Source organism: Eucalyptus grandis, chromosome 3 (genome assembly GCF_016545825.1).
Source record: "Eucalyptus grandis isolate ANBG69807.140 chromosome 3, ASM1654582v1, whole genome shotgun sequence".
NCBI classification, from domain to species: domain Eukaryota; kingdom Viridiplantae; phylum Streptophyta; class Magnoliopsida; order Myrtales; family Myrtaceae; genus Eucalyptus; species Eucalyptus grandis.
This window is the reverse complement of record NC_052614.1, coordinates 18663044-18675085: the sequence shown is the minus strand read 5'-3', so window position 1 is coordinate 18675085 and position 12042 is coordinate 18663044. Positions and strand designations below refer to the sequence as shown.

Here is a 12042-nt window from a genome sequence, read left to right as displayed (position 1 = left end):
ATGACCAACTTGAGGTTCCTCCAAGCAGATGGTGTGGATTTCACCGGAGATTTCCAAAGCTTACTTCTTGAATTAAGATGGCTTCGGTGGAAGTACTGTCCATTAAATTTTGCTGCGGACAACTTTCACCTGAAGAAATTAGTTGTACTCGATCTATCAAAGAGTGCCATTTCGGAGGAGTGGGGAGGATGGGATCTACTCAAGGTAAGACATAAAGAAGGCATTGAAGTATTTTTTTTTTTAACATAACTTATTATTTCCTTGTAAATTTGAAAATTGATTTTCATAATTAAACTAGCTATTTCTCTTTAATTTGATACTACTGAAGGAAAACATGGTGCCCGATGAATGTATCTCTCTTCGATTTGAATTTGTCATCTGGTTTTTGATAATTAAAGTTGCTTATGTTTAATCAGAAAATATCTCCTTTGAAATTTTATTCGAAAATAAATGCAGTTAGCACTCGTACACTCTAATATTCTTTTGCAATTGATGTGCTTGAAAAACATTTATCTATTGACGTGGCCAAACATTACTAAAAGAGGCATTTTTAAATTAAATAAGACAACTGCGAAGGAGTAGAGGAGCACGGGTAATTTTTGAGGAATTCTAAAAAATCGAAAACATAAGGAGTAGCAGAAAATCACAAGTTGCAACAATCCAATTACATTGACATATCCTTTCTTTCTTCCAGATGGTGACTGAGCTCAAAGTTCTCGACCTCATGTGGTGTCGATCTTTGAAAAGAACTCCCAACTTGTCCACTTTCCAAAGGTTGGAGATTTTGACTCTTGCAAATTGTGTGAATCTGGAAGAGCTTCATCCTTCTATTGGTTGTTTAATGAAGTTGGAGCGTCTATCTCTCAATCGTTGTAAAATTTCTCAACTTCCTAAATTCAATGGTGCCATGAAGGAGCTCAAGGTTATTATTGCCTATGATTGTGTTGATTTAGTCCACATCCCCAGCTCCATAGGAAATCTAGCATCTCTGCAAAGGTTGGAGTTAGGTGGCTGCCGCTCATTAACAGAGATCCCCGACTCTATTGGAAATCTGGCATCATTGATCGACTTGGACTTAGCAAGGACATCGATTACGAAATTACCCGAAAGCATTGGGAATTTGCAAAATTTGAGGGTCTTGAATATTTGTGAAACTGGCTTAACAAAATTGCCTGAATCCATTGGTGCCATGAAGGAGCTCAAGGTTATTATTGCTTATGATTGTTTAAATTTAGTCCACATCCCCAGCTCCATAGGCAATCTAGCATCTCTACAAAGGTTGAAGTTAGGTTTCTGCCGCTCATTAACAGAGATCCCCGACTCTATTGGAAATATGGCATCATTGGTCAAGCTAGACTTAAAAGGGACATCGATTACAAAATTACCTGAAAGCATTGGGAATTTGCAAAATCTGAGGATCTTGTATATTTGGGGAACTAGCATTACGGAATTGCCCGATGCCATTGGAATGTTGACAAAACTCCAAAAGTTGGAAGCTTGGGATTGCGAAAACCTGGAGCGACTACCTAGTAATATATGCAAATTGATTGCGCTAGAGGAGCTCCTCATTTCACGTTGTAAAAAGATTCAAGAATTACCTGAACTGCCCTCCGGCTTAACGGAACTATGGATCACCTGCCAGGGGCAGTCTTTGCCCCATCTTTCCCAACTAACCCGTCTCAAGATACTCTTTCTTCACGATTGCCGTCGGCTTGAATGTGTCCCAGAGCTTCCCATTGGACTATGGACGCTTTATATTGATCGCTGTGGAAAATTGAAAGCCTTTCCGAATTTGTCAGACTTGAAACACTTGCGATATTTCCGTATTTTTGAAAGCCCATCTCTCAAAGAATCGCCCGACGTGTCGAATTTTAGGCGTACGCAGATGAGAGAACTTGGCTTGAAAGAGTCCCAGCTCCATCCGGAATACTTGGAATTCCACCGCAGCGCACGTCAAGAGCGGGGGAGGGGGGAAGAGAACGAGGGCTCGATGTTCATGGAATCTCTCTCCACCGTTCGCACCGCCCATCCACCGCAGGCGGGCAGGTCGGTCGGCGCGACGGAGACGACGACGGCGACGGCGACGAGGCGACGCCACGGCTGGCAACGCCCTCTCCATCCGCTCCAGGTAAACGCACGCACGCGTCTTTCCGGTGGTCTCTCAGCTTCATCTGCATTTTAGAACCACGTCGCTCCAGCGCGCGAGCTCATCGATTGTTGGGATTGGAGATTTTAGTTTTCTTAGTAGTAAATGTGTAGGGCGTGATGCAGATGATCCATCAATCGCATTTGAAGTTTAGAGTCAATCCATCTCATGTCGTAAATTTGCAATTGCAGATAGTTGGGATGGCGGTATTGATTTCTTAGCGGTGCCTTCTACATCTTCCGGGACTCGTTGCTTGGGAGCTGGCTCTTTGAAATCACCGTGACGACACTATTCTCTTTGGTGGTAACTCCCTTAGCGTTTACTTTGTGCCATGATGACATTGATTGCTTTTCTTTCGTCAGTTTTCTGGGAATTGATGGGATTTTCCACATATTTCCCCCGATTTTCAGGTGTTCTCGGCGATGTTTCTGTTCGTCTAGTGTACTGCAATAGATCCGATGGATAGGACCAGTTATAGAAAGAAGAAGAGAGGCTCGAACAATGGCGCCGCGGACTTTTGTGCCTATTCCTCGAGCTCCCTTTTCCAATTTCGATGCTTGATTTGCCTATCTGGGTACTTCTTCTTTCTCTTTTTTCTTGAATGATGATGGAAGGAAGGTTGGGGCTGATATTCCTGTGGAAGTCTAATGGTGGCGCCTCTGTATGTGTATACGAAGAGATATGTAATAAAGCAAAGAGATTAGCCTGGGGAGATATCTTTTCTCGTAGCATATCAGCGAGTCTTCAGCACTTGACTGCTTAGCTTTGGAGGAGAGAGCGAACTCAATAGGTAGAAGTCAGTAGTTGTGGCATATGGATGAGCTGAGTAGGAAAGTAGTGCACAAAGTTCTGTGGATAAGCTGGACATTGTTGTTTGGGGTACTATCTAGGAAAATACTTTGAACTTGTACTTTTACAAGATGGGCCCACCTCCTTTTGGAATTGAAGTTAAACGTGTGGGAGTGAAGGGTTGTAAAATTAGATAATATCCTTGGTCTATGATGACAAAGAGAAAAAGGCGCTTTGTCTTAGTCAAGTAGTTTTATTTTGTTTTATCGCCTTTTCGTGGTTTAGTGAAGTTGGAGTTGAGGCTCCTCTTTGTTTTTTATTCTCGCTTTTAGTAGATATGTTTTTGGGGGTTTGCATTATCTTTTATAGAGATGGATAGGTATTTCCTCGTTGCCTTGCTTATTATACTTATTGCATAACAAAGAAACTGAGGAGAAAAGAAATTGAGATTGGGTACTGGAGGAGCGATTTGTAATACTAATTCAGGGGTAGATGTTCATCCACCCACCGACAAACTAATATGCAATCAATTAAAAATGAACTATTGAGTACGGGTTGTAATTGCAATAAGGGTTTGCTGCTGAGTTTCTCCCTTGCACGAACACAGCATGTGTTACGTTTGTCGGAGAAAGGAATATTAAAAAAGCGCGAGCCAAGATTATTGTGTTTGGTCACCTACCTGGTTCTTGGGGCTTGAACTTTTGTCTCTGCCTTCCCCTTCAAGTGATATAAAGGAGTCACAATTATTTGATGACACTGATACTTGGATATTCATGCATTTAAATTTGTTTTACCTGTATTTAGTTGCTCCCAAACTTTCTTGTAATGAAAGAAATGTCTTACACACATTATTAGAAGGTGAATGTCGTCATCGAGGTTAACCTATGTCCAAGTATTTGCCTTCTCATCTCTGCTTTTAGGTGAAAAGCTAGTGGAATTTTTGCTCTTCGTCGATGGTATTTCATTGTTATGGTATGCTGAATGCTGATAAGTTCCTCTGGATTAGTTAGAGCATGATGATTGGTGGCTATTAATTATACCTATGTGAGATCTTTACCTTAAAAGTTGGTTTTAGGTTGCTATCTGTCTAGGATGCAATTTAAAAGATGGAAGTTGGTCACATCAATCATTCCAGCTTTTGATCAGAAGTGATCATTGGAGATGGAGAATGGGATTCTCGCTCCTGGTCCCAAATATCCAAGTTTGCCTATTTAATTGGGACTCAATATCATCGTAAGTCAAATGAAGCCCCAGTTCTCATTGTGCATGACCCATTGTACGTCTAAAACAATATCTAAAGGCCAAACCTGCTAAGTCAAGCTAACTTTGGGCATGGAAATACAAGGGGACTTAAAATGAGAATGAGGTGTTGCCCTCATCCTGAATTAGATTGCATGGAAGATTTAATGGCTGGTTATGACAAGGCTGAAGATACTTTCCATACAGACTTGGGAGAGTCCATAAGCTTTCAACCGGATTAACCTTTTATTGCTGGAGTTGGAAGTGGTCTCTACATTCATGAGAGGGTAGGGTAAATAGGAGGTCTACTGTGCCTCCACAAATAGCGGTGGAGCACAATGCCCTAACCTTTGTATGGCAGAATCTCTTCTGGCTAGGGACAGAGTTCATTTTTTGCATCATAGCATATAGCTCTTTACCTTGTCTACTTCTTTCATCTTCTTGTCTTCTTCTCTTCACTGCCATCGTCTGGTTTTGCATTCGTTTTGCTCTCTTCTGTACTTTTGCCCCAATGCTTCTCTAGATAGCTTTCTCGAGAGTTACAGGAGCTTCCTCAATGGTGTGCTTCTATTGTGGTGGCTCTTGTGCTTTTGATTTATACATTTGAGCTTCATTTCCCTTTTTTAAAGGATAACATGTAGGTATTAGTACAGAAAAAAAGATTAACAATCTATTTCTTTAGAACTTAATTTTCTGTAGAGTCTTATGATCATTGATCCAAAGCATGTTCCGATTTCAATCATGTGGGATTGGTCTTAACAACATTTAACTTGCGGGTTAAATTTATATGTATTTATACTGCAGGGACTGCCTCCCATATGCGAACTGATAGATCTTCAACTGTTGTTTTGTGTAGCTATGATGTGACATCTATGTATGACTATCTGAAAAATGAATGTCCTCGGCATATCTATATGGAAATTGGCTCTAGGCAATCCATCAAGATTCAAGATCTTAATCTTAGGGCTTGTGTTTTACTATGGTGGAATCCTCTAGAATCTAGTATGGTGGAATCCACTGGAATCTAGGATTGTGGAATTCTCTTCCGTTTCTCACCTTTTGTTTCTTGATTCTTTCACAAGATTGCCCCAGATTTTTACTGATTCTTGTTCTTCTACCTTCGTATGAATCACATACATCTTTTTGGGTCTAGTACAGGACATGTTTCATGATATGTCCTTTATGAGGATAATGGTGCTTGTGCCGTTTGCAAGTTTTCAATTGGCTGGGATTCTCTTGATACGTATACCGTATTCATATTGCACCTTCCTATTATCCCTTTTGATTTCTTTTTGACTATTTCTCCATGCTAGAATGAAACATTTTCCGTGCTGTTAATCAAATCAGTTTCAACTCTAATAATTGTGCTCTAGACAGAATCAAGTCATTGACTTGATTAGATGGTGACAAACGTGTCGCTGTTTTCTCATCAACCTGTGACAGCAATGGTGTAGCAGACTATGCAATATATTAACCAGACACCTGATTTTGAGACAATGATAGAGCTTATTGGGACACTTTACTCTATCGCCCTGTGATGGTTAAAATGTGAAATGAAACCCTATTGCAGATTATATTTATGAGCAATCTTTTTTTTTTCCTTCCCCGTGGTTTCTATAGCTAGTTTTGTTATGCAGATATATGTCGAAATTGAGAGAGCACGGTTGATTAAGAAGATTGCAAAAGTAAAGGAAGAACAGGGTCTTATAGCAGAAGCTGTTGACTTTATGCCGGAAATTGCAGTAACTAGAAGTCGACTCGTTGTCACTGATCTTGTAATTGATTTTTCCTTGTCCAACATTTCTATGATGGGTTTAAATTGCAGGTAGAAACTTTTATGTTGTGTCCACTATCTTTTAACTAAATTGTTTTCACCGATCAATCGCTACCTGGTATTCAAGTTAGGGTTCAAACCATGAACTTGTATGGCTTTATTTAGTTGGTACATACTCTTCTTCCTTTCTAGCTAGCAAACTCTGACGATCAAGATGTGCTTAATGGATCTAAACATACATCTCAGTTTACCTAGTGTTCATGTTGTTAATGATGTAGGTATTACTCACATAACAACAATTACCTCAAGATATGTTGATGCTATAAGGCCACACGGTAGAGGGAAACCAGGCTTGCTTGATACCGGTGAAGCTCTATTGTTGTTGAGTCTTCTTGAGTGTTTTGAGGCACGGCTGTAGGTTCTAAGGAAAATCTACTGGTACTTGGTTCTATCACCACATAATCCTATGTAGGCAAGCCTTCTTAATGCCGCTTTAAGGATCAAAATCTCTCATATATTACCCAATTCAGGTACCATTTTTGAATTGTTCTGGGTAATTGGTTGTACATCTTGCAACATCCCAATAACGTGCCATAGAATTTGGTTGACCATGCCTTTGTTACTTTAACGCAGGTTGCTTCTGAAACAATTGGTCACACTGGAGGCTATCCCAATGACTGTTCTTCGGAGTACTTTTAAAGATGAATTTGAGAATGAGAAAAACATGCTCGGAGCTGCACTTGTTGAGAAGGCAGCAGAAAATCTTAGACAGAGAATCATTAAATGTGTAATTACATAACTTTGTCATTTGTGACTCACTCTATTTTCTGCAGAATATTATTGTTGTTTCAAAGTATTACCCGAGGATTATTTTTAAAGAGACTTCCAGAGCTGTGATGCCTTAGTATTTAGATCTGATTATGGGGAACATTGGTTTATGTTTTTTTTTTTTTTTAATCAAAGTCATCTTTATGAATGATTTTCAAGACCCCACATTTAACCCTGAGCAGCCTCTCTGCCTGTAATCCTTGATTGGGACATGGTTGCCGGACTTGGATACAAATTCTAAAATAGTGGAAACGAGGTTCAGGTGCCTTGAAAGCCGAAGGCTTGTCATGGAATTGAGAATGTTGTCTTTGTAGTTTCGTTCCATAAACATTTCTGACCGACATATATGTGTGCGCTTGGCTTAGTCAACTTTTACTCATAAAATTTTTAGCTGTGTGATTGTCTGGTATTGTGAAACCATTTCTTGTCCCATGGAGCCTGAAATTTCGATGCCCTTTGGAAGGGTGGGAGGAGCTGTGCTCTATTGCTATAATAGTTCAGCAAGTTTTTTCTACTAGTATTATCACTCACCATTCCCGGCATATAAAAGTATATCCCACTGTTGGAGCTTTCTTAATGTGTTTAGAAAACCTACGTAGCTGAATCACTCAAGGAGAAGAGCTCTCTTCTCAGGTTTCTATTGCTGCTGTTGAAGAGCGTTTTAATCGTTCGCATGCCTCAATCGATAAAATCAATACTATCATCTAATAGAAAGATTGTATAATGATAATTATCCAAGCTTGTATTATATTCTATTGCATGACCTATTAGTTTTGTATTACCATTTTAGGAAGCTGAGAAGCATCTCTCCATAATGGCTGTTTCCAGGTCTTGGTGGCAAAAGATAAGCTAGCTGATGTGAGTTCTGTGTCTCCAAATGACAAAGGAGAGTAATGACATGGTGGCAACAGATAAGCTAGCTGATGTGAGTTCTATGTCTCCAAATGAGAAAGGAGAGTAATGACATCCTAAACTCGATGGTGACAAATTTGGAAAAGCTCCTTGATCTTGTTGAGAAACGTTGCCAACAAGTCCACAAGGAAACCAAGGTTCATAAGGCTACTTTTAGAGCTTGAAGATGCCCTAGTTGAATGAATGATCTCTCTCGCCTTGAGTCTCCTCTCATCGAGGAAGAGAAGTTGAAAAATGCTGTTTCCCATTATGCTCTGAAGTGGAGACTGAAGATATTCCTTATAGATTTCTCGTGCAGCTATTCTAAATTTGACTGCATATTTTGTAGATGGACCGGATCTAGACCTTGTGTCGTGTAAGGATATACTGAATGCACTTTCTGCATTGGAGTGCGTTTTGATCTTTTGATCTTTCCTCTTTCCTCCTGTTTTAATTGAAGATTTGTGGGCTTTCAAGGGTAGGAACTTGTACCAGTGGAACAGGTATCTGCACAAAATGGGCACTCATTCGGACTGAAGTGAGAGCCTTGTTACTAAACTTTGTTTCGCATTACAAATTCTGACGGTGCTTGTGTTTTCCTAACACTGGGGATAAAATTACCTCTCCCAAAAGTAAAGGCTAATGAATGTTATTCTTTTATTTCATCTCGCATTTGAAATGAGCACCCGGTTTCTGAGGACCTTCATTTCAATAAGATAAATGCACTTTTTATCTCCTCGAGGGACGTTACTTTTCTCCAACTTAATACATCAATAATTATAAGATCACTTTAAAATTATTCTTGAGGTCTTTATTAACAAGGCCGATTATTTATGAGAAGTAAATAGTTTTTTTCTTTAGAGAATTTAATTTTCAATTTAAAGTGTTTAGAAATACAAGCTTTACTACTTTTAGTTAATGTTGCAATGCCATTGTCAATGACTTAATTCATTGTCAATGACTTAATTCAAATGTAGGGAAAATTCGAGGTAACGCAAAAAATTAATTTTTTTCCATTATTTGAAGGCCTTTTTTACCACGTACTTGAAAACCAATTAATATTCTGAAAATAAAAGAGCTGTTAAAAATATTAAAAACATTTAATTTGACAAAAATTAGTGTTAGAAAAAGTTTGTGACGTTCATTACTTTAAAGCCCGGCTGATGAAAAAAATCGAATTCTTCATTGATCATGAAGAGCAATTATTGAAACTAATCAATTCTTGTAAAAAAAAAAAATCCACTAAAACTCTTTTTTTTTTTTTTTTTTTAAGCGTCCCCTCTCTCCGCGGGCCACGACCTTTCGAGGTGGAAAACGTGACCCCAATGGAGAAACCGCAGCGGTTTTTGAATGTGGAGCAGTTTCCTCGCTGGTGGATTAAAAACATTGCAACACGCACAAAGTTCTCTCGGTACCTTGCTCTGGATAATCGACAGGGGTTGAATCGGATTGCCTGTGCATTTGTTATTTGGTCCAACTCTTGGTATGTAAATATCTGCTAATTGCTATGTGCTCAGCCTCTCTCTGTTTAATTGTGCAATTTGTATCCCACTTTTTGAGTTGTTTGTTTGCTGGGTTGAGCCTTGCGGCAAGCAATTAGCAATGCAGCACGATTCCAGCACCTTTGTACGGCAAGCGTCCCTTCTGGCTGGGGACGGAAGCGATTTTACCATTGAGTATTTCTATCATCCTTCTGTCTTTCTTCTATTTACTGCTGTCATCGGGTTTTTGCATTCGTTTTGGTCTCTTCTTCACTTTTGCCCCAAATACTTAGGGGTTAATTATGATGCTTAACTCTTTCGCCGATGGGAAGGTAAATATATGAAATCAAACTCCATCGCAGCTTATATGCGTCAGCAATCTATTTTTGTTTCGTGGTTTCTATAGCTAGTTTTATCATGCAGATATATGTCAAAATTGAGAGAGCACGGTTGATCAAAAAACTTGAAAAAATAAAGGAAGATCAAAAACAAGGTAAGAGCTTTCTCTACGTGTCTTAGTCAATGAATGTGGGTGCATGTTCTATTTCTTGTTTGTAATAATAATTATTCAGTCTTGAGTTCCCAAAAGTTGCCGCTTCTACCGACAAAAGAGCTCTTTTGACTGCTTGTTGTTCTTGTCTAATTTTAGGACATAATTCAAAAGCTTTTTTTTTTTCCTTTTATATATCGATGATTGATGTATATCTTTACCTCTTAGTATTCTAATCAAATGACACTCTCCCTTGGTCACTTCAATCCTACAACAAAACTACAAAAACATAATGTTTAGCAAAGCACTTTAAGATAAAACCAGTTTGATGCGCATGTTTGATATTTGGACTCTTCTTTTGGTTTCTTGCGAGGTCTTTTCTTTCTTTTTTCCTTTTTGTGAGTGTTGACGTCTTATAATTTGTTTGCTCTAATAAATGAGACCTCCATTATTTTGTGGAAAATACCTATCGTTATTCCGTCTATTTCAAGTTAGGTTAGGTATAGATTTAGTCCTCTAAGTACTAATGTTTGCGCAATTTAGACCGCTATCTTTTTTTCTTTTTCTTTTTTCCTGCACACAATGTAGTCCTTTATCTTTATTTTGTGCAATCGAGTCCTTTGTCATCAACCGTTAGTTAACGCCGTCAATTCACTAGTGTTGCTCTATTATTTATGATATATATGATATTGTGCAATAAAACTCTCTAAACATATATTATTTTCTTGTTCTATACACTTTTCATTATACTGGATATCTTTCTCTATGAATTTGCTAATACTTTTTTATCCCTCAACAACATTCATCTGTCAAACATAGGCTATCATGTTATAATAATTACTTCTACATAGTTCAACTCCTAGTGAACATCTTAGTTTTAAAAAAAAAAAAAAAATTAGTTAATAGTTTTAGCATTGTTTGTTATTGTGAGCTATCATGTTTTATAATTTATCCATTTTTAAATATCATTTACTTATAAAATAAGAAAAAAATACTTTCTCATAATGTTTATCCATGGAACTTTTCAATCATAAGAACATCACTTATAATTATTATAATTGTTTCTAAAATATACGTAGTCATGTATTTATTCCTCTCTAAACATATTCTTTTATATCTTCTCTGAGGGTACTTAATTATATTATTTTTATTTCTAAACCATGTCCAATAATTATTTTCTGATGCCGGATATCTTTTCTATTGATCTTTTAATATTATCTATTTGTCAAATAAGTGTCCAATAGGATATTTTTCTTTAAATATTTTTATTTGACAAATATGATATTATTGTCAAACATGAGCCTATTACACATGATAAATGATAAATCCAAAATGGTTTCGATTGCTATAAAATCTATATGTAAGTAAAACATAATTTATGTCTACAACTAAATGGCATATGTCAGCGGTAATATTTTTTGATTAAGATAGAACATTGAAATATGCTATTATAAACATTTTACAACCAAATTCGATGAATCTGCCAATACTATAAGGGTTGTTAAAGACTTGCACTAACAACCTACATGGTTACAATGATAGAATAAGGTTGTAGTGCTACAGATATTACGCCGTGATTAAATAAAGCAACAATAGCCATAATTATTTAATTTAAGTAATGTAATAGTTATTACAATGTTTGGTTTTGTGAATGACATATGTATAAGGGGAAATAGCATCATAATTTCCAAAGTAACCCTAAAACCTGAATTATAGAATATCTTAAAATTATCACTTTAATAATTAACCATGATTCATGGTTATTATTCCCTGGCAGTAATAATCAAATATTGACGAAGTGAGTGAGAAAAATTTGGTGTTTTGGGAATAGTTATTACAGCCTTATAGTAATAGCTATTACATAGAGGGTAATAGCAGTCTGTAAGAGCCATTTTTACAGGTAAACATTGTAATATGCTATTATAAACATTTTACAACCAAACTTGCTGTAATAATGTAAGTGTGTTGTGATATTCCTTGCCTATGAAATTTATACAACTAAAGCCTAATGTGTTCACCTATATGACATTTGCTATGTGGTAAGATCATTGGATTAAAATATGACATTGGTAGAAAGAAGTACTTAGATTTTTACCTCTAGAATTATTTTGAGTTCTGCAGTGCACACTAGACTCAATATCACGATCTTCTCTACTCTTCTCAGATTGATTAATTTGCAAAAACTAAAAGATGGTCCGCGACTTAAACTGATAATCTAATTTCCACACTTACGATACCAAAACTCAACTTCTTGGGAACTCAATCAAATTCCAAGGTATTGCTCTATTACTTGGATCCATATCTCTCTAACTCTTCCCCATTTTATGTCTCCTGAATGGTTTGAGGAATGAACTGGACACTTGTCAAATTGTTGATGAAATATATGGTGAGTGAGCAAATGAAG

The 12042-nt window shown here is 37.3% G+C and overlaps 1 protein-coding gene across 1 annotated transcript; it reads left to right on the top strand.

Moving 5' to 3' along the window:
• Positions 1-1716, top strand: LOC120291700 (disease resistance protein TAO1-like). The gene is made up of 3 exons (XM_039309392.1): positions 1-204; positions 695-1529; positions 1643-1716. Exons 1-3 carry the CDS (start codon positions 1-3, stop codon positions 1714-1716), a joined length of 1113 nt encoding a protein of 370 aa, XP_039165326.1.
• Positions 1717-12042: the final 10326 nt, after the last annotated feature.